General features: G+C 41.1%; 2 protein-coding genes across 17 annotated transcripts in view; one reads left to right on the plus strand and one right to left on the minus strand.

Annotated features, from left to right (window-relative positions):
• Positions 1–14,261, plus strand: part of LOC111850257 (target of Nesh-SH3-like) — a 29,651-nt gene extending 15,390 nt beyond the window's left edge. For all 6 annotated transcript variants that reach the window (XM_023823938.2, XM_023823942.2, XM_023823940.2 and 3 more), the window contains 11 exons: positions 323–376; positions 4,617–4,688; positions 4,854–4,958; positions 5,248–5,337; positions 5,766–5,975; positions 6,608–6,713; positions 7,432–7,511; positions 8,323–8,337; positions 8,453–8,611; positions 8,846–8,968; positions 13,017–14,261. In XM_023823938.2, coding sequence (XP_023679706.2) covers positions 323–376; positions 4,617–4,688; positions 4,854–4,958; positions 5,248–5,337; positions 5,766–5,975; positions 6,608–6,713; positions 7,432–7,511; positions 8,323–8,337; positions 8,453–8,611; positions 8,846–8,968; positions 13,017–13,132 — 1,130 coding nt within the window. In that variant the 3' untranslated portion in view covers positions 13,133–14,261. The remainder of the gene's footprint in view (positions 1–322; positions 377–4,616; positions 4,689–4,853; positions 4,959–5,247; positions 5,338–5,765; positions 5,976–6,607; positions 6,714–7,431; positions 7,512–8,322; positions 8,338–8,452; positions 8,612–8,845; positions 8,969–13,016) is intronic.
• A 1,076-nt stretch (positions 14,262–15,337) lies between these two features.
• The window catches only part of LOC111850258 (protein TFG-like), a 30,357-nt gene continuing 22,943 nt past the window's right edge, over positions 15,338–22,751 (minus strand). For 8 of the 11 annotated variants that reach the window (XM_072700875.1, XM_072700876.1, XM_072700874.1 and 5 more), the window contains 2 exons: positions 16,659–16,730; positions 15,338–15,517 (listed from right to left, as the gene is read on the minus strand). In XM_072700875.1, coding sequence (XP_072556976.1) covers positions 15,473–15,517; positions 16,659–16,730 — 117 coding nt within the window. In that variant the 3' untranslated portion in view covers positions 15,338–15,472. Of the gene's footprint in view, positions 15,518–16,469; positions 16,505–16,658; positions 16,731–22,751 lie in introns of all 11 variants that reach the window. The other 3 variants (XM_072700878.1, XM_023823953.2, XM_072700877.1) reach the window with 2 other exon arrangements.

Raw genomic sequence — 22,751 nt, forward strand, 5'->3', positions numbered from 1 at the left:
ACTGATTTAGGATGGTTTCACTGGCGATGTCAGATCTTCATAGAGGTCTGTTTTGAAGCATATCATATGAGAAAGACATATTCCTTACTAATTCCATGGCATTTCCATTCAAGGTGAAGTGCATCATGTTTACGGTGCTTTTGTTTTACAGATGTAGTTTGGCATTTACTAACAAAAACAAGTGTCTTTAGGCGGCTCAGTGAAGGAAATTGTAGTTCTGGTTCTTTAACAGGGACAATGTGCCACATTCCTTTCATTTCTGTTTGACTATTTGGTCTAACAGGTGTTTCTTTCCCATAACACTGTTTCTCCCCCCCCACAGTCAACGGCGAACGCCATAGGGGAAATTTGTATCCCAAACACAGATTGCAAAATGGTAAAAGCAGCCCTTTACCTCTTTATGTGTTTCCTCCATCCCTGGTCTGTGAAACCATCGCTGCAGACCGCAGTGCTCTGTGCTCCTGCTGCCATATTGCCTGTCCTGTGTGTCGCTGTGTGGTCATGCTTGTCACCCTGCTGTTTTCGTCCTCCCAAGGTCTCCTATGTCCACGTGAGCTTCTGCTCCAAGCTGTCGTGAGCTTACTGAGGTCATAACCAGGAATCTATAGATGCTGGCCTTTTAGACATATTCAGCAAATTGTAGAATGTAAATAAATGATAGGGTGGTTTGCCCTGCAGCATGACTAATTATCATTTGTAAATAAGGAAACAGTGACAGACGTCAGACGACAGAGTTTCTAAGGAAAACCTTAATGGCACCTAAATTTTGATCAAAAAATTAATGGAACCAAATTTTGCTGCCAGAAAGATCTAGTGCTTTCGTTGCAGGGCGTACACCAAAAATGAGTGACGACATTTTTAGGAAAAAGATTTCAGGTTACGATCCATTATGTGCTTTGATGTGTGCATGTTGCATCTTGTGCATCAAGCATGACTTTGCAATCCATCCCTTACTTTACATTATCTTGTTTATATGATGTGTCTCATATCAGTGAATTGTTGTATAATCTCTGTTTTGAGCCGTAGCTCTTGTCAATTGCAACTATTTATCCCCTTTGGACTTGCACTTATTGTGCGTCAACATGAAATTGAACGATTCACTGGAATTTCCTCTTTCTCATCAGCTTGAAATATTGTTTTCAGAATTAAATCGATATTTGGATGGAGTTCATCTGTGCGCAAGGTGTTTTACACAAATTCACGTCCAATGTTCCCAGGATGTCCCACGGTCAGTTCTGCTAAACAAAAGCCTCATCATGTAGACCAAGAAGATTCCACGGAATTCCAGGATACTGCTCAATGGGAGGATGTAAGAAAATCAAAAGCACTGAATATGCCCTGAAGCTTGATCCTGCATGAAGATAATTGAGAGAATATGGTACAAATGCCAAACAGCCTAGAACAAGCCATCCTCAGAAGCCAGATGAGAACCATCCTCAGAGTTTGCATGTGAAAAGGACACTTGTCAGTGCAATCAAGACGCCTACAGTGCATGTCAAGAGGTTACAGTTTTCCATGTCATAGATGGGAAACCCTCATTGTGGGACAATCACAGCTTGGTCATCTCACATATGTCATTTTAATGGGCGAGAGAGTGACAAAAATATATTGCTGGAAAAACATACGTCAAGTCTTGGGTTTATTAGAGGTTCTGGAGGGTCTGAGGCAGAGTAGAAGATAGTGTTTGGTCTGTGGACTTGTAAAAATAGAGCGCAAAATGGATGTCACAAGATGCAGAGGAAAACCTGCAAAAGTCTTGAGAACCGGGAGAAGACAGACAATTCTGAAGTCAATGAAAGCTGCATTAGACTTTTACAGCCAGCAATGTTATGAACCAAGTCAAAGCATGGACATAAATCCAGTTGAGAATCGATGACAAGAACTGAAAATAATAATTCATTAATGGCTTCTGTCCAGTTTAACAGAGCCTGAGACATTTTGCAACAATGTGACTTACCAAATATAGCTCAATCTTCTGCCAATGGGTGCTTCACCATTCAGAGAGGTGAACCCTTATACAATATTCATGTTTTTGATTTTGAATTTATATTCACAGTACTTTTTGTTGAATAGAGAGATGGTCCAAAAATTCCAGTGAACTCTATTTTGATTTCATGTTGTTGCAGAACAAATTGTGGAAAGAGACCAGAGGGGTGGATACTTTTTTTATAAACTCTATTTCTGTTGTGGGCAAGTCCTTAGTATATTGTGGAACAATGGCATAAATTGTGGAGTGCGTATCTGGTTTGACAGATACCTTGTAATGTAAAAGGCGGAGCGATATATTCTTCCTTGGCTTCTTTACATTTTGTGAATCATGGAGCTTAAAGCTACCTAAAGACCAGGCTAATGGCCCAAACACATGGCAATATGTTTTTCAAATCCCTCTGCTATTCAAGGCTTGAAATGAGTGTTTGGAGCAGGACTCCAAATGGTTGACATTTGCTTCTATTCAGTAAAACAACTGACATCAGTCCAGATTTAGCTAATTTATTGCAACTGTCCAGCACCTCAGTATTGATGGGAAAATAATAAAAAAGTCACATTATACCTGTAAAAACGTAAATATAAAATGATTTTCAACCTGAGGTTCAAGAACATTTTTCCTTTAGTGGAAATATTAAGTTACTCACCTAGACATTGGAAAAATAGAAGTGAAATAAAATAAAACAGCCATATTATTAACAGCTCTCAAAATCATTACTACGTTTATCTTCATGACAAAGAGATGGCGTTTCTGTAGTTCAAACTCATAAAAGAGAGATATTGCATAGGAAAAGAGCTGCATGTTTTTCTAATATAAGAATTTCTGATTTCTGAAATTCTCCTAGCCATCATTTTGGTGCTTTTTATAGCACTGAACACATGGAACCCAAGGGCCATGAATCAAAGGAGCCAAAGCCTTGGGAAATTGACTGATATATGGCATTGTTAAAAATCCATGAGCTTTACTCAAAAACCCTTCATGGAATCACAGTTTAGGTCATGCTGGAATAGCAAAAGAAATTGATAAATCGTAATAAAATTCAGTAACTTGACTGAAATGTGATACATATCTAATCATTTGGGGATATTATCTTAACTGGAAAGTATAACTTATTTATTCTTGCTTCTTTCACCTCTTACTCCAATGCTAGAGAAAAGAAATTATGGTCCCCTTATCTTTGATGGGATTATAATCTACTCAGACCTTGAGATTGTGTTTAAGGCCCGACGTGTAACAGATTTTCCTGGGATCCATCCAATGTTTTTAGGCCTCTGTGCCTTTGATTAGCTCACAAGCATTGAAACTATAAACAACATTCTTCAGAATGGAATACTTCCCTGTGGAGGAACCTTGATGGTGTCTCTAACTGCTTTACTTCAGTACTCTAAACATCAAACAGCAACCTACAATATACTATGAATTATTGCAAGATATTTCCTGGACTGGTGACAAACATGAACTAGGCCGGAGTTCCTAATATTATTTTGGCTTACAAAAGTTTACAGCACACAGCATGAAATTCAGTACAGAGAATATTCTCTGTTATTCATTTATATTATAGCTATTAAAATAGCTTTTCTGACTAATGTCAGAATTGCACAATATGAATACAGATAAAGTGTTTTCAATTAATCAAATCAGAGCTTGTTCTATTTATATAGTCAGTATTCAAAGATAATTATATAATTCTGCACAAGAAAGTTTGACCTGTATATACTGTTTGAGTAAGAAGTAAACAGGGATAACATTAAGGTTTATGAAAGGATTTTCAAATATCTAAAATGGATTGTTTAGTGAATATTTTAAGACAAGTAGTCACACAGAAAAAAAAAGATGTTTTGGAGGTCCAGTCGTGATTACCGCTGATTTTGCTTTCCAAATATGTCATCTTTCAGCGTAAACAGTGGAATTCACAACAGAATCTACACCACATGATTGTTGATGAACAAATTAGTGAACAAAATTGTTTTTCCCTATGAAGTATAAAGCAACTGGCTCACACAATAGTGAATAGACAGCATGAAATGTTCTTTTGGCAGTAAGACAGAAAATTCCTCCGTACTTACTGAATTTACATCGACACATCAATGTAATTTTCCTTTTTTGCAACCGATTAATGACAAACTTGTCAGGTCCATTTCTTAAAAGTGAAAAAAGCACACATTGATGTAAATAAATACTTGAAATTATACAATTTCGCTGCTGGACAGAGTTTTATGCACCTATCAGCATTTTCCTGTATCCTTCCTGGAACTAGCACAATACCTTGATTGTGAGCTACTTTGGCCGGGTTACAGCACAAGGCTAATTAGGACCAGGTTTTTTCATTTCTTTCTTGATAAATCTCAATGTGTAGAAACACTGGAGACTCTTGTTGCACGCGTTACTCCATTTTTTACCTCGTTGTTTTTCTTTTGCATTTTTAGGAACAGACTTTCATCACAGAACATCATGCTTGTTAAATCGATGATAAGAGTGTAGTCTCGTATAGTCCACAAGTCTTCTGGTAGATTGTCCCACTGTTTAGAATTTGTGATGGGAAATAAGGGAATTTTTGTCCACGAATCAGCCCAGAGAACCGAGTGAGGTGCGTGTTTTGTCATTAATTAAACATTCCCCCCACTTTCAGGGTCCCCCGCTCAGCACCCAAAAACACCCTACAAGAAGAAGCTGGACCTGACAGGGAAGCCGGGGACCAAAGGCAAAGACTCGAGTTTTCCCTCATATTCATAATGTCATTCCTAATGCCGGCATATATGTATAGTGGAGAAGAAGTATGACATTTAAAGGCTTTTTAACAACAAATTAAAGGCTATAGGATAAGGACTATAGGTTAAGATCAGTGACCATTATTTGTCTTCTCCAGACAATGCCAATGACATCAAGAAACCAAGTTCAAAATCTACTCCCTTGCCAAAGAAACCCATCACTGAGAAGAAGCCAAGCATAGCTACTCCTCCTGCAGTCGATGGTATGATTTTACTGGACTTTATAGGGGGTCCGACAAGTAGAGGGAGGGTTTTAGAGGGAGAGCTCCGGAGCAGATGTTCATCTTTACAGCAGTAGAGCTGCAGGCCGCAGGTCAGCAAAGGGCTTCAGGAAGCCAGGAAGCCAGGAAGCTCTCGCTCACAATCAGGTTTTAAATGGTGACACTTGGTACTGACAGTGTAGCACAAAAAAAACTTGTTTTTCTTCCAGTGCAGAACATTAATGGCTCAATGGCACAGAGCTGGAGACTAATTCCTTCCTTTTTCTCACAGGTAGCCGGGACGACATCTGGGACAACTCTTCAGTGTTTACCTCTCTCCCTGCCAAAGACGTGGACGCTATGGGCAAGAAGCGCTACGTAGGTAATGTTTCTCCTCGCCCCTTTTCACCAAAAATATTTCAGGACCATTATTTTATTATTAACACCTGTTAAAAAAAAAAAAACACAAAAAATACATAATGTGTAAGTGATGAAGATGGACTTCATTGATCCCAGGGGGAAATTCTTGTTCATACAGCAGTACTAACACTGAAGTAGTGGGAAAAAAGCAAAGTGTAAAGACACAGTGCAAGTGAGTTAAATGGTGCAAACAAACGAAAAATGAAAAACTGAAAAATTGAATATTGGAATATTAAGGAAACAAATAATTTAAAATAATAATCAAAACATTTTTATGATTATAATAATATAATAATTAGTATTATTTTCAGGTTAATTACACAGGGAATGAGCACTGGAGGAGGGATGTAAATTATCTAGATTAAGTCCTGAGTCTCTCTTTGAATTCAGCCCCACATGTGAAATACTGGCCCGGCAAGAAACCAGAGGAACCCTGCTCCATCACCAACTCCTTGAGTTACTTCCCAGAGGAGTACGGGATGGAGCAGAATGTCACCGGCCCCCCCAGGCTGCCTCCCTCGAACCTCACTGTGCTCACAGTGGAAGGATGTCCCTCTTTTGTCATACTGGACTGGGAGAAATCAGACAATGAGACCACAGGTAGACATGTTCTTCCTCAATGTCAACAAAGGCACTTTGGGCATTCTGCACTGAATATTATATCAGCTTCCATGTTCTTAATGTCTGCTTATGGGTATTTACTCCTGGCTAGTAAAATAAGTACATTCAATTTTAATGCCACATCTGTGTCACATTAATGGAGCAGGAAGCCAACGTGTGTAGCCAGCTGCATAATGTACAGACGCTCCTCTACTTACGAATGAGATACGTTCCGAATGGTCGTTTGTAACTTGAAATGTTCGTAAGTCGTTATTCAACATCATTTTAAGCGTATACGCAAGTACAAATAACTAGGATGCTGGGAGTACGCACGCTATGCTGCTGCGCGGCGGGAGTAGCGGCCAGAAGGCGTACTAGGCGGGATTGGCGAGCAGAATAAAAAAATAGATATTGTGGACAGGAAACGGGAGCCCAATGAACACAATTTGGACTTACAGTCCTCTTTGTTCGTATGTCTGAAAGTTCGTAAGTTGAAAGTAGAAAGTAGAGGAGTGTCTGTAAAATTAAAGCTCTTGCACTGCAAAAATAAAAAAAAAAAACACACAAACACATAGTTGCAAGAAAATATTTTGAAACTGGCTAATTCTGGCTTTCCCGACTCCTTTTTGAAGAGTACGAAGTCATTTCCACGACTAAAGGACCAGCTGGGAAAGAGGTCTCCATTCTCACCACCAACAAGACGCACACCGCCGTGGAGAATCTTAAACCAGAGAGCAGGTACTGGTGGAGAAACACAAGGCATGCAAGAGGGGGCAAAATTCATACAGACAGACGAGCATTATCATTAGCTAGGGTGCTGAATCAGTGAGTAATGGGATGGGGGGGGTGCACTATGGAGACCAATCAGATTTCAGCTGGGGCCAGTGTCCCTGTGGTCCCGTCCCTGTATATGCCCCTCCTGGAAGACTATTTCCAAGTCAAACCTATTGCAAGAACTGCTGCAATAATCACTTGTGAAGAATGGAATACCTGACGCTGGCCGATGTCTGGAGGACCATTGATATTCCATTAGATACAGACCTGACTAGAACAAGGAAGCCCTATGTCGCTGGGATTTTAATGAGGGTTGAATCTAGAACAGTCTGGCACAATATGACAGACACAATATAATCCAGGGATTTTTTATGAACAGGGAGATGTGGGACATCACACCATCTGATCATCTCACATGGAAGAGCCATTAACAGGAGGTCCTGGCGCGTTCTCAAGGCTGTCTGAGGGATAAAAATATCAAGTATCGCTGTTCTAGAGAGCTCATGAGCCATTATTCTTACAGTATTATAGTATATAGTTATGAATCGGAATATATTTCCATTCTGTTGTGTATTTTAATGTCACAGTTTAAATTATATTTTCACGCTTTTGTACTGAAATCTGTGTTTGGTCTACTATCTGTGCAAACATTCCATGGTTTACATTCTTTCTGTCATTACAGTTATGAATTCACGGTAAAACCCAAGAACGAACTTGGATCGGGCCCTCCTACAGAACCTGTGTCGTTCAACACAGAGTCAGGTACAGATCAGGGCAACAAATCCTGCTGCCGTTTATGCTGTCCAATATTTCACCTAAATGCACTTACATACATTAAGTTTGGAAAAATAAGAGCAATTACTGTTCTTTTAACATTTTCAAACATTTTTAATAGCACAAATGACTACTACACTATGGTGAGTAGAGGCCACATGCCAGAAAAACCAGTCATGCCAGTTAAATTTTCCTCACTGTTACCCGCTCAGAGATATGTACAATTAACTGCCGCTTATTAACTTAATTCCTTCAGCATGTTGTTTTTATTTTCATAACCTTGGTCTCCATGCTGAGACCCATAGATTCATCATAGCGGTCCATCCTGCCAGCTCTCCCGCACAAGTATAGACTTACAATGGCATCAACACACTGTAAATATGTTGATTAAAAGGGAGATTCGTAAGTGGAATCACCTCGTGTTTCCTGTGGTGTTTGAAAAGGGAAAAACAGTCATTAACCCAACAGGACTACGTTGGAATGTATTGGAAATAGTAGGGCAGAGGACCTCAAAACAGATGGAGGTTTTTAGTTCTGTCGAGCTCCTCCCTCCCCCTTCCAGTGCTTAGGGAGAGATTACCAAAATATCCCAGTGATGTTGAAAGATTCTGCAGAAAACATGGGTGTGTGAGACAGCAGCTACTAAAAAGCTCCGGCTGGTGTGAGGATTTCAGTGTGTGCGTCGTAAATAAGTATCTTTATTTTAATTGCTATCCACAGTAAATTCTGCAGTTCGTATTGTATATAGATGTCTATTCTGTGCATTTATAGTGTTTTGCTTTCTCTCTTCATGTGACAGCTGACCCCCAGACAGGTAAAGCCTTGGGCATCTTCCCATTTCTTATGCTTAAATGCTTTTAATATTTATGAGCCAGCTGTCAACCGGCTGACCCGTCCCACCCTTTCTCACCACAACCGATTCCCTTCAGGGAAGACCGCCATTTGGACGGAGTATTCATTCAGGCCTGACATCTACTCGGAGTGCAACGGGAAGCAGTATGTGAAGAGGACGTGGTACCGCAAGTTTGTCGGCATCCAACTTTGCAACTCCCTGAGATACAAGATATACCTGGGTGACACTCTCTCAGGTTGGTCTATTAAACAGAAAAAAGACACAGACAAAATGTTTATGGTAGGAATTGAGGACTTCTTAGACAGTAACTCTGGCTATGCAGGTTTTCATTCTAGCTGAGTAGATAATTAATTAGCTAGAAGATAGTGACTGAGTACAACTCATGACTTGAATAACAAACTAAACATGCTGACCCACCAACTTCGGTGTAGCGGTTCATTCATAGCAATTCATGTGGACACCTTTGCAGGAAGGTTCTACAACATTGGGGACCAAACGGGACATGGTGAGGACCACTGCCAGTTTGTGGACTCCTACCTTGATGGGAGGACAGGAAGCCATCTTTATGCTGATCAGCTGCCCATGAGATCTGGTATTTAAAAAAAATAATACTCCACACTCACAACTACCTCTGACTATATAAAACGATGCTGGCCGGATCTGTTAATATCACCTTGATGAGTTAAGATATCCAAAATGACAAACATATGTCAAAAATGACATAATAAAGCAAGAGTATCTAAATCTACAGGCTGAATTAAAAAATGACATTAGACGAGCTAAAAGGAATGTCGAAAGGAAGATCGCATTGGAGGCTAAGGATGACGTTAAAAGTTTCTTCCAGTATTTTAACTCTAAAAGAGCTCTAAAAGCTGAAATTACTAATCTGCAGGATAGTAAGGGTCTTATAATTGAAAACGACATTGACATAGTAAATGAGTTCAATGATAGTTTTGCACGGGTATTCACTGTCGAGGACACTAGTAACTTACCAGTTCTTATTACTAATTCAACATCGTCTATAACTAATATATATATAACTGAAGCTGATGTTTTGCAAAGCCTAGCTAAGCTCAAAATAAATAAATCACAGGGCCCTGATGGCATCTTACCTATAGTGTTAAAAGAGATGAGGGATATTATTTGCCGACCCTTAACATTACTGTTTCAAAAATCCTTATCTGAAGGTGTGGTACCTTCTGATTGGAAGCATGCCAACATAACGCCCATTTTCAAAAAAGGGGATAGAAGTAATTTGTCAAACTATAGGCCAATCAGTCTAACTTGTATAACTGGTAAAGTTATGGAGGCTATAATCAAAGAGAAAATGGTAGATTACCTGGACTCAAATAACATTTTGAGGGATAGCCAGCATGGATTTAGGAGAGGTAGATCCTGTTTAACAAATCTGTTGGAGTTTTTTGAGGAAGCTACTCAGGAAGTTGATGATAAGAAGGCCTATGATGTCATCTATTTAGATTTCCAAAAGGCTTTTGATGTTGTTCCCCACAAGAGGCTCTCACTTAAACTCAAAGCGACAGGTATTTTAGGAACTGTAGCGACTTGGATTGATAACTGGTTAACGGATAGGAAGCAGCGAGTAGTTATAAGAGGCTCGATGTCACAGTGGGCCTGCGTTCATAGTGGGGTACCGCAGGGTTCAATTTTAGGACCACTTTTGTTCCTAATTTACATAAATGATATAGACACCAATATATACAGTAAACTGGTGAAATTTGCAGATGACACCAAGGTGGGTGGTGTAGCAGATACTGAACTAGCGGCTCAGCAGCTACAGCGGGATCTTAATTTAATTAGTGACTGGGCTGACACCTGGCAGATGAAATTTAACATAGACAAATGTAAGGTACTCCATGTAGGGAGCAGAAATATAAAGTACAGGTATTTTATGGGACCTACTGAAATAAAGGTAGCTGATTATGAGAAAGACCTTGGTGTGTATGTTGATGCTTCCATGTCTCATTCTCGCCAGTGTGGGGAAGCAATAAAAAAGGCCAATAGGATGTTGGGGTACATCTCCAGGTGTGTGGAGTTTAAGTCAAGGGAGGTAATGCTAAGATTATACAATTCCTTGGTGAGACCTCACCTAGAATATTGTGTACAGGTTTGGTCACCATATCTTAAAAAGGACATAGCGGCCTTAGAAAAGGTGCAGCGTAGGGCCACAAGAATGATTCCTGGTCTTAGAGGAATGTCATACGAGGAAAGGTTATTTGAGCTAAATCTGTTCAGCCTCAAGCAAAGGAGACTGAGGGGGGACATGATCCAGGTCTATAAGATTCTAACAGGTTTGGATGCTGTTCAACCGAATAGTTACTTCAGCATTAGTTCAAATACAAGAACTCGTGGCCATAGGTGGAAATTAGCGGGAGAACATTTCAAACTGGATTTAAGGAAGCACTTCTTTACACAGCGTGTAGTCAGAGTATGGAATAGTCTTCCTGATAACGTAGTGCAAGCTGAATCCTTGGGTTCCTTTAAATCAGAGCTAGATAAGATTTTAACAACTCTGAGCTATTAGTTAAGTTCTCCCCAAGCGAGCTCGATGGGCCGAATGGCCTCCTCTCGTTTGTATAGTTCTTATGTTCTTATGTTCTTATGTAAACCTACAAGCCTAAAAGTGACTACAAGCCATATCACAGGTGTATTATGATTATCTCAGTCTAATGTTCACCGACGTTTCTCTCAGTTCCCCACTGAAACAGCTCTGCTGCAAAAGATCTCATACTTACCATAAATATGAAGATTTCTCAAACATGGAAAACTCACAAAAATTAATCTGGCATGGAAATTGTTTGTGATCTTGTGTGTCTGGGTCAGCTGGAACCATTTTTCACATACCGAACCCAATAATTCAGAATAATGTCTCATTTACTTGCCTCTGGTACTTGTGATGTTAGACATAAGCAGAATAAATCAGGTTGATCAGTGTTTTAGTAGTTTAGTTCAAGATTCGTCTGGTAAGATTCACAGATTTGCATTGGTGCACCTACATAAAAGGTCACGGTGCGACTCGTCCGATTGAAAAAGCACCAGATATAATTTGTGATGAACTTGGGATGCTTCCTTTCTAACATCTTTGCATTGATAAAGTCCAATTAATTAATATATAAGTATTAGTAGAGGCCCTATGCCATTATAATTTAGAAAGGTGACCAGTAATTTTATAATAATAATAGATTCTTTATTGATCCCCATGGGGATATTCTCTTTATGCTTCCCCCCACTTGCTTGAAGGACAGTCACCCATAGCAGTGCCCAGGGAGGGTTATGGGCCTTGAAGGACAGCCACCCATAGCAGTGCACAGGGAGGGTTATGGGCCTTGAAGGACAGCCACCCATAGCAGTGCCCAGGGAGGGTTATGGGCCTTGAAGGACAGCCACCCATAGCAGTGCCCAGGTAGGGTTATGGGCCTTGAAGGACAGCCACCCATAGCAGTGCCCAGGGAGGGTTATGGGCCTTGAAGGACAGCCACCCATAGCAGTGCCCAGGTAGGGTTGTGGGCCTTGAAGGACAGCCACCCATAGCAGTGCACAGGGAGGGTTATGGGCCTTGAAGGACAGCCACCCATAGCAGTGCCCAGGGAGGGTTATGGCCCTTGAAGGACAGCCACCCATAGCAGTGCACAGGGAGGGTTATGGGCCTTGAAGGACAGCCACCCATAGCAGTGCCCAGGGAGGGTTATGGGCCTTGAAGGACAGTCACCCATAGCAGTGCCCAGGTAGGGTTATGGGCCTTGAAGGACAGCCACCCACAGCAGTGCCCAGGGAGGGTTATGGGCCTTGAAGGACAGCCACCCATAGCAGTGCACAGGGAGGGTTATGGGCCTTGAAGGACAGTCACCCATAGCAGTGCCCAGGTAGGGTTGTGGGCCTTGAAGGACAGCCACCCATAGCAGTGCACAGGGAGGGTTATGGGCCTTGAAGGACAGCTACCCATAGCAGTGCCCAGGTAGGGTTGTGGGCCTTGAAGGACAGCCAGCCATAGCAGTGCACAGGGAGGGTTATGGGCCTTGAAGGACAGCCACCCATAGCAGTGCACAGGGAGGGTTGTGGGCCTTGAAGGACAGCCACCCATAGCAGTGCACAGGGAGGGTTATGGGCCTTGAAGGACAGCCAGCCATAGCAGTGCACAGGGAGGGTTATGGGCCTTGCTCAAGGACCTATTGATGTGCTGAGCCTGGGCTTAAAATAGTGACTTTCAGACCACAGGCACAGAGGCTTAGCCCACTGACACACACACTGTCTCTTCTATATCCACAGTTATATTGATTCTCCCTCTATAAACTGTTTCTGAAGCGCAATCTCTCATCTCCAGTTCTCCACTGCAGTCAGAGGCCAATTCTCACCAAGTCTCTTGGCCGAGTCTCGGGCAATTTAGAGGCATCTCCAACAATGCATTTCATTGTATTGAATCAAATTGTGTCAAATTGCACTGCATCACAGTAAGGGTGAATCATTTTGCATCACATTATTAGTTGCTTCGTAGGTATCTCTACTGTATTGGATCATTGGCAATACATGGAGAAGTCTATCGCATGGGAGCTCGGTAATGGAGATGCACATCCCTAACACTTACACTCTAACATTCTGCCTTTGTCTTTTTTGGCTTTTCTCAGGATATTTCAGAGCAATGCGACAGCAGCCAGTCTCTTTCGGCACGATAGGTGGGAACTCACGCATTCCTTATGTGGCGTGGTACGAGTGCGGAATACCAATTCCCGGGAAATGGTAGGAGAGATGACCACCATGGATCATGCTCGGGTGACTGCTCTGGAGAGGACACGCGCTGTAAGATCGAGGACTACAGTGATGGAGTCTTCCAGCACCTATATATCTGCAAGAGAAAGAAAAAAAAGTGTACAGGATGTAAATGTCAAGGACTATTCTTGAGCTCATTTGGTGATATGTAATGGAAACTTAGCCTCATTATTTACAGAACAGCACAAGAGGTACTGCAAAAGAACTATTTACTAACAGATGTAAACAGAAAAAAATATTTGGGAAGCTGGCTCCCAGAAATTATTTTGATAACTTGTATATAATAGTATTTATCAAAAGGGTTGTAATTAAATGTGCCTTGTGATGTCTTACCACAATTTAAGGGAAAGAGGAAGGTTACGGTGCTTTAGTCACAGAGGCCATGGTGTACAGTTTTAGACTCATAATGCTGTTTAGGATCCATATTACCATCATATAGCAAGTGGAGGTTTTAAACAGACCGCTCCATTAAGGATTCACATCACAGTGAAATCTGGGATTCTAAAAGGATCATTTCAATCCTTAGACAGCAGTCATAAGACATTCCCATAAATGACAATCTTAGACACAATGTGTCTTTGGTATTTTAATGGGGTGGGGGGGGGGGGGGGCAGGTTTGGCCAGACTAAATTAATCTGCACTTTTACATTCTACAGTTTCTGCTGCTTGTGCACACACAGAAAATATGCCTTCTGTCTATCCAGTACTCCCTGCATCAGCCCTGCTCTTTTGGGTAGCTATAGACTTCAGGGTTTTTACAGTTGCAGTTTGCACAACATAAATTAATTTATATGTATATTGAGAGAAAGGTATTTTTGAAAACAATCTTTAAAACTTGTGTTAAACCACCATTCTCAAATGTCAAACCATGGTTCCTTAAGTATAACATCTGAAGATGTGGTATTTATGCATTATAGATATAAGCAACATAAGAACAAATAAATTAAAAATGAGACCAATTTTGTACATAGGTACTCGATAGCATCAATGGCGGATGAATGTTTTAACCATAATTTTTTTTGGAAAACATTAACGTTAATGTATTTTTAGTGTTTATCACATATTCACGTATCACATTTTCAATAATAATTTTTTAAAATAAACTTCTACGTCTTTTTTGTGCTTGTCAACCAATGGAAGAGTTTTTAGGAAAGAACAACTTTCAATTCAATTCACATAGTTAAGTGTGTAACCTATAAAATGGTCTGCTGTGAATAAGAAGCACATCACCATTAGAAGTATATTTTCTTAGTGCTTCTTTTAGCTTAAATAGGATTTCTAGGGGAGTATACAGTGTCATACTTTTGTGACCAATCTTTTTAGTTCGACAGCCCAGTGCGGCCGTCTCCAGCGTGAACCTGCTCAATTTACAGCACACACACATACCTCTGGTCCCTTCTCATGTCAGGGCAAACCGCAGCATTATTGTGACAGAAATAGAGCAACATGGATTACAGCACTTTTCCAAACCCAAGAAAAGGCACAAATAGACCAGCATCACCACAGGGACATTTCTTTAGAACCACAGGAGTCCAGCAATAAAAACGAAACGCCAGGCTTGGTCTAAGATGCCTTTATTAGCCTCCCGAAAACGCAGAATGTCGTGTAAATAAAACTGCAATCTGGAATCATCGTTCAGATATCATGTCATTACAACGCCATTAACAAAATGGCAAATATTCATAGAGAGATATATATGGAGGCAAACATAAGATGTGGCCTTCAAAGTGTGAAAAGATTTTACAAGTTCAGTTCACTTACACAAGCAAATGTGCAGTAATTAGGCAAAAACACGAATAAACACACACCCACACAAAACCGCATCTTTCATAATGAATCCCACTTAATCCTGTTGGTACATTCCCATTCTGCATTCAGACAAAAAAGACAAGTCCAGTGCCCTGAGCAGTTTTGGATTTAGTGCTAACAGGGCTCAGGAAAGTCTGTGATCCAAAGCTAAATGAGCTGCAAGCTCACTGGAAGGACTCTTATCGATATCCCGGGCCTGGCTGGGTGTAGGCCTGACCGTAAGGTGGCCGATTTCGGGAATATGGGTTGGATGTCCCGGGAGGGGGCTGATTCCCTGCATTTCCTGGGGACAGGATGTATCCAGGGTGGGGCTGATAGCCAGGACCTGGATGGGGGGTGGGGGGCATGTGGTAATTAGTGGGTTGTGAGGTTGGGGAGGTGTAGCTTTGTGGAGGGAGGGCTCCGGGGGGACACTGAAGGCCTGCTTGAGGAAGGGCATGGGACTGCCCTGTGAATCCTGCTGCAGGGGTGGGGGTTACAGTTTGGGATGTGGGGGCAGCGTAACTCATGTACTGCTGCTGCCTATGGTGAGCTGGCTGGGAGGTGCAGCCTGTATGGGGAGAGAACAGAGCATATCAGACAGACGCACAAGAAGGGCACCCAGCTCCCAGCTCCCAGCACCCAGCTCCCAGCACCCAACACCCAGCTCCCAGCACCCAACACCCAGCTCCCAGCACCCAGCTCCCAACACCCAGCTCCCAACACCCAGCTCCCAACTCCCAGCACCCAGCTTCCAGCACCCAGCTCCCAACACCCAGCTCCCAGCACCTAGCTCCCAACACCCAGCACCCAACACCCAGCTCCCAGCACCCAACACCCAGCTCCCAGCTCCCAGCACCCAGCTCCCAACACCCAGCTCCCAGCACCCAACACCCAGCTCCCAGCTCCCAGCACCCAGCTCGGAGCCGGAACACGTGACACCGTCCTTTGTGAACATCTTAAAGCCACATACAGCCTCAATCTGGAAAAAATTGAGAGACCACAGCAAAATTTTAAGTTTCACTCATTTCTAAGTTTATGGGAATGCGTCTGTGTAAATTTTTTTTTGCAAACTCCAACATGGCTTTTCCCTGCTGTTTCTCATTAATGAAGGGCTTCTTCCTTGCTTTATGGGTCTTCATTCCTGCTTCTAGGAGCCTGTTATGACTTCTCATAGCAGTGAACTTCAAACCACTTAGTAACCCATTCTTTTTGAAGGTCACTTGAGGTCATCCCCTGATTAATGAGACACTGCTGGATAAGTTGATGGTCATCTCTGGCATTAGAAAGTTGCTTCTGCCATCTACCTATCTGGTATCTAGTTCTTGCCAGTGTCTCCTGCTTCACCTTGTTCTTGTGTACTGCTGTCTTAAAAACCTTTAGCCTGGAAGCTGCCTGTCTCGCAGTGTAACCTTCTGTCAGCAGAACCTGGATTAAACCAGGATTTAAAAAAAGCAGATTTTTAAAAAAAATATAAAGTGGTCTCCTAATTTTTTCCAGAGCTGTACTTTCAGGACCTCTACCAAGTGCTGGCTTGAAGTTAGATATGAATCACCTTCTGCAGAAAGATGGAATAAGGTGACTGATATGAGGATTTATACGAGGACAGTCATGATTCCAGGAGCAAGAGACTATATTGGACAACTCAAGAGTCAAATTCCACAGCTCTTGTAGAAGTGAAGGGCAAAAATGGAAAGACAGCCTTTTCTCACCTGGGTTCTGCACCCCATACAGCGGCGGGGGAGGGTATCCACCCGGGGCTTGGTACTGCTGGTACACCTGACCTGGAGAGACAGGAGAGAGGTCAGAATGTGGTGGCCAGCTGGAGTTTGTCTGGGAACCCTGAGGCAGTCCCTACAATGCAGTCAGCGACAGCAGATGAAGTGCTCTCAGAAGCACAGACTCACATACTAACTACGACCCCCCACACACAACATGCTGAAACCATGACCGAAACCAAGACCAGAATCAAGACCCATCAAAGCAGATTGTTTACAGCACATCTCCAGTTAACACAGACTGGCGCATTAATAAAGAAACTTCCACACACAAACCACAGCACTCACCACAAACTCACTGGTACGTCAGAGAGAGCAAATAAACGTGCAAAATGAATCCTTCAAACATTTTAAATGTATTTTGTGGGTTCCTGTGGCATTTTTAGAAGACAAAACGTGTGCCTTGCTTTCAACCAGCCTGTTCTATGACCCATTTTGTCACAATCTGTGATAAAATTGCTTGGACGGCACCTTCCTGTTGGGCTGGAAAACAATGTGCACTTGCAGTCCAAAAGCCAGGAGGACTTTGGCCAGTGTAATTTTGGGCAGATCCGCACCCAGGGTGTGTTGGGAAAACATGCTGCAGTGTCCACTGTGGTGTGCAGCTCACCATCCATAATCCATCAACCTCACTGTAAATATTCTACAGTGTCACGGTCTGGGGTTTGGGTGCATTTATTCTTTATCTACCAACAACAGCAACAACAAAAAAAAACAAAACAAACACAAACAAAAAAACGTATTCGGACATTAGGAACAAATCCATCAAGACAATCATTTCTGATTTTCAGACTTATTGAACTAACAGCCAATACTGCAAATTATCTAATCATAACAGTAAATTCATTTAGGTTCAGATACTATACATATGTATCCATACTTCTTTAAAACAGTATTCATTTTTGATGCAGATTAGGACATAATTTAAAGGGTTATATCTGCCTTATATAGGGTAACCTAAAAATATTTTTTATGAAACCTGAAAACCTCTACACAAATATTTTTATATATAGTCAGTCCTGCTACAACCCAACTAACTCATTCCTCAAAAACATTGTGTTCACTACAATCATATACTAAAATACACATATCCAATGGGGAAAATAGCGTTATGGGAATGTGATTCCAAGAATACACCAAGAATACTAAAATACACCAAACAAAATTAATCAAATGATAAAAACAGCAATACAAATGGTCAATAATGTAATTATATGCATGTTAAATAAATAATAATAATAATAACAATAGTACATTAATAAATCACATTCATATACATCTCCTATGAGTCTTATGAATCTCACGAGAATTGCCTAGTTACCGTTTCTACCGAACGTGCCAAACTCGCTAACTTGTCGATTGCCGAGAGTTGGGAGGTGTGATGGTCAAAACGACGCTTGATGAACCATTTACTGTATTTTCTGACCCCACTAGATGGCGCTCTTAGTTTACTTTGGGGCATGCTTTGAGTCCTTTTTTGAACACCACCATCTAGTGGGGCTAGAAAATACAGAAATTGGTTCATGAAATATAATTTTGGCCATCATTAATCAGGAGAAGTGAGCCACCTGCACACAGCACAAATACAACGGCTTACGCAATATGGAGGAGGGGGGGGCACTGAAGGCAACATGACTGCAGGCAGTATGGAAAGAAAATGTATGTAAATTTAAAAACATTGCTGTTTTTTATATGATTATTTGTCAAATATTTTTACAATGCAAGACTTTAACCTGTGTAATGCTAGAATGTACAAAAAGTTTGATTCTTTTAGACTTGAAAACTGACTCGGCTGATTCACTAAAAAGAACCAGTTCAAAAGAACAATTCGCTCACGAATCACACGCCACTATTGTTTACTTGAATAGCTGTTTTTACGAGTAAGTAGTGTTACTATAGCACGTAGTAGTTTCTGTAGTGCATTCTCTCCAACTGAAAATCGCACAAATATAAATGTGATTCCATGTTGTATTGGACTTACTTGGAACTAATATACTGTATCAATCACGTTAGAAAACACTTGTGTGTGATATCACGCATTGTAGTAGGACTGACAGTGTGTGCGTATAAATTATTTATTTTTAATTAGTGAAATATTCAGTTTGTTTAGCATTTTTTAACCTACATCATTTTGACATGCTTACCATTGAACAAAACAAACACTTTTTCAAACACCAGAAACAGGCCTTCAACATCCAGATAATACAGCACACATAGGTCATTCTGGGGTGAAGTAACATGCTGACGATTCGTAATCTGCTTCACTACATTGGCGTACTCATCAGGAGACATGTCATTTTGAAACGCATGCTCATTGGTCTTGCTGCTGCCATAGTTACTGCTGCTGAGATCTGTAGGAAATTAACCACCATAATTTTGGGATAATGAGGCCCGTGATTAACCAAGCAGTGGAAGGCTCACTGTCTTCTTGCCAGCAGTTTCATGATCCGCACAGGGAGGGCCACTCCAACACAGCATGTAACAAACAAATTACCTTTAATGAAAGACTTCAGAATTCTCAAAATATAATGGGGTTAATTCACCTATATGTCAATATATCTGAATTCAGAACACCAGCTGGTTTTGAAAAGACAGAAAAATATTATAATAATAATAATAATAATAATAATAATAATAATAATAATAATAATAATAATAAAAAGCACAAGTAAATATGAAGAACGATTCATTCTCTGAAAACTACAGAGTGTAAACCAAGTTGTTAAAACAAGAAATTAAAACTTTGCATTTTCAGTCCTGGCTTCAGTAAAAGCAGATGTTAATACTCTGCTATAATTGCTAAACTGGAAAACCGTGAAAAAAAGTATAATAAAATGAAATACATTTATGTATGTAGAAATATCAGTTTCAACCAATTTTATGTTAGCAAGAAAGGGAACAAAAGGGGTTATTAGCTATGCATTCCTGTTGAAGTGTTTCACTTAGTAAGCTATAACATTATAATGGTGCACTTTTTATACTTGAAAACAAAAATAAAACACAGAGGGACCGCTTTCTGCCAGGACCACCCCCCGTTTGTAAGGACCACGCAGGCCCTGCTAGCACCTACCACGGCTACTGGAAACTCAAGGGCCACTGGACACGAAACAAAACATGACATAAGGCAAAGTCTGCCGGCAGAATCAGAACTGACATATATAAGATGTGCTATAAACTCTAACGCTAGGGGAAATGTGAAATATTTGGTATTAAAACAAAACTGCACGTGAACACATGCATTTGGGCACTGTAAAATTAGAACACTCCCGGACATGCACACATTTTTCTTTGCCTTATAGACGTGTAAAAGCCCCCTAGACCAATGAGTCATTCTGGCTGAATCTGGGTAAATGTAAACACTGGAGGCTGTTTTGATGCCTCATGGCCTGTAGTTAAACAATAATATCTGAAAGACAGATGTGTTTCTAAAAACAAATGAAAGAAAAGTAAAGGGGGTTTTGTAAAAATAACACCGCTAAACATTTGTACAGAACCACGAAGCAATGGTGCCCAACCTCCCATCAGCTACAGATGCTATTGGATTTTCCATTGGAGGAGAAGTTAATGTGGAGCAAAGCTGTGAGCCTTATACCTCTTCAATCCTTTTCTCTCTTTCCCATCTCTGCCTAAGCCAGCCCTTCCACTCCTTTACGGTCACCCGTCTATCTTTCCATCTGTACCCCCCTCTCACTTTCCTTCATCTGAGGGCCAGGCCACAGAGCGCTATGAAGTTTCCTTCAGACCACAACTCAACTGTCAGAGGGATCCTCAAGGGAGACATGTCAGAAGAAGAAAAAAGGAAAAAGCTATGTGATAAAGATTTCCACAATGGAAACCTAACTGATCACTGGGAAACCCTGGCACGTGATCCATTACATTTTTATTGTGTGTACAAAACAAGCCCTGCAAACAGCACATCTCTAAGGGTAATACAAAGCAGTCAAAGGTTTTGGAGGCAACCTCTTGTTAACTCGGCGCAACCTCATTACCGATAAACAGCAGAGGAGCAGGAAAATTCACAAGTGCTAAACCTATTTTCTCTGCCAACTGGGGAAAGACTGGTAGAAGATGATCCTTTCCAACTGCCTGAAACTCTCCCATTAGATTAAAATGACCGTGCCAAGATATGAAAACAGGCAAAAGGGCAAAAGGCAAACCCAACCTGGGTACCTCATGGCAGTGCAAATTAATTAAGAGGGCAAACTGCGAGCAAAAACAACAGTGTCTTTGGCAGCATTTTGCTTTTACGCACTGCAATAATAGTTTTACGCCCTGGCGTGGGAGATGGAGTGTTAACATAAATAGACAATAAAACCGAACACGCATTAAAATGAGGACCCCCTTTCCCTTTCTTCCTAATGGTATGCTCTGTACTTATGGGGGATGATTAACAGACGTGGTTTCCGTTCAGAAACGGAAGTGGGTGTGGCAGGCCTACCCAATATGAAAGCCAGACAGGTGAATCTCTGACTGGCATAGACAGACATTCCATAGCATGTCGCATGGGATGGTATCGGGGCCAACATTTGCCCTGTTAAAAATGACACACTTGCCTTTCAAAATACTACATTCTATGTAAATCTGGTGAAAGTATTAAGTAGAAAGTAGTTCCAAATTCGACAATTAGTTTTTACATCAGGTTACAAACTAAGTGGTAAGTATGACCCTGTTCACTATTGTTCATAGTGATTCCAATTGCACAACATTCTTAATGATCCTGACATAAAGTATTTATGGGATGTAATAACTGTCTGGCTAAAAGTGTTTGTACAGTTCTTCCAGAACACTCCATATGGGTCAGTATTTCTTATATGCATCTCATATGAAGAAGAGAAAAGAAAAAAAATAAAATCCATTATTCTATGGCGGTATAGTATATCGTCAATTCAATTGTCAGTAGCTGTCCGACATCTTCACATCTTCTGATAACCAAGCACTGATTTAAATCCTTCTGTTGGCCTCTGCCCACATGTCTGCCTGCTATATTAAAAACGGAAGAGCACCGTCCATTGGGCAGAAACACTTCACTGCAGCCCCCAGACAGACAATAATGACAGAGATTCTTTTTCCCAGCAGTAACTTCTAGTTGAGAAATAAAAAAAAAAAGCTTTCTGTCAACCAGCTGCTCATTGATTTCTTTCCACTGAAGTTTCTTGGAAAGTAAACAAAAAAACTCAGAATTCAGAAGACATCATTCAATGAGAGCTGGATTGAGATCTTACATCAGAGATGAGCTTACATCTCCAACAATCGCCAAAACAGACAAAAGGAAATCTTAAAAGAAAAAAAAACAAAAAACACACCTTATTATTTCTACAGAACACTGCCCGCTATTTGACAGTATGGTCTGTTAAACAGGCACACACTACATACACATTGCTTATATAAAACTACCAAGATTGTAGACTGTATGTAGAGAATACTATGCAATACAGAAAAACCTCCGTGTCACACACGAATCTCATGACTTCCAGGGACCACTTTTCACCCAATGTGAATTTGGACCCATGACAGCAGTGGATAGCTAGAAACTACAACAGATATGGAGCGTAAGCCTTAAGGACCTGGGATACAAACTGATACACACAGTACAAAGCACACAAAGAGGAAAACAAAATCTGGTGTTAGAAATCACACAGAATGTTTCCTTAAATGACCCCTCCACCCTTATTGTTAAGAAGCAAAGACATCTTAGGCAAGAAACATGACAATCTGTGAAGCGAGGACAGGCAGCAATACTTTTGTTGTCAAAACACAACACAACATCAGGCGCATCAAGTCAGGGGGTCAGCCATGGATACCCCGCGTCGCTTTTCATATGCAGCCAAACAGCAAGTACTTAATAAAACTGCAAAAAAAGAAAACATAAACCCTGTCAGCAAAAACTCAAATTCTCCCCTAAAGCTATCCTAAAGATATTGCTTTTTCCCAAAACGGTATTGAAGAGATGTGCTGGACAATCGGTGGGGGCAGGCTACAGAACTGTAGGGTTCAGCACATGCAGTAGAGTCCCGTTTCCATTTGGCC

This window comes from Paramormyrops kingsleyae, chromosome 16 (genome assembly GCF_048594095.1).
Source record: "Paramormyrops kingsleyae isolate MSU_618 chromosome 16, PKINGS_0.4, whole genome shotgun sequence".
Classification (NCBI taxonomy): Eukaryota; Metazoa; Chordata; class Actinopteri; order Osteoglossiformes; family Mormyridae; genus Paramormyrops; species Paramormyrops kingsleyae.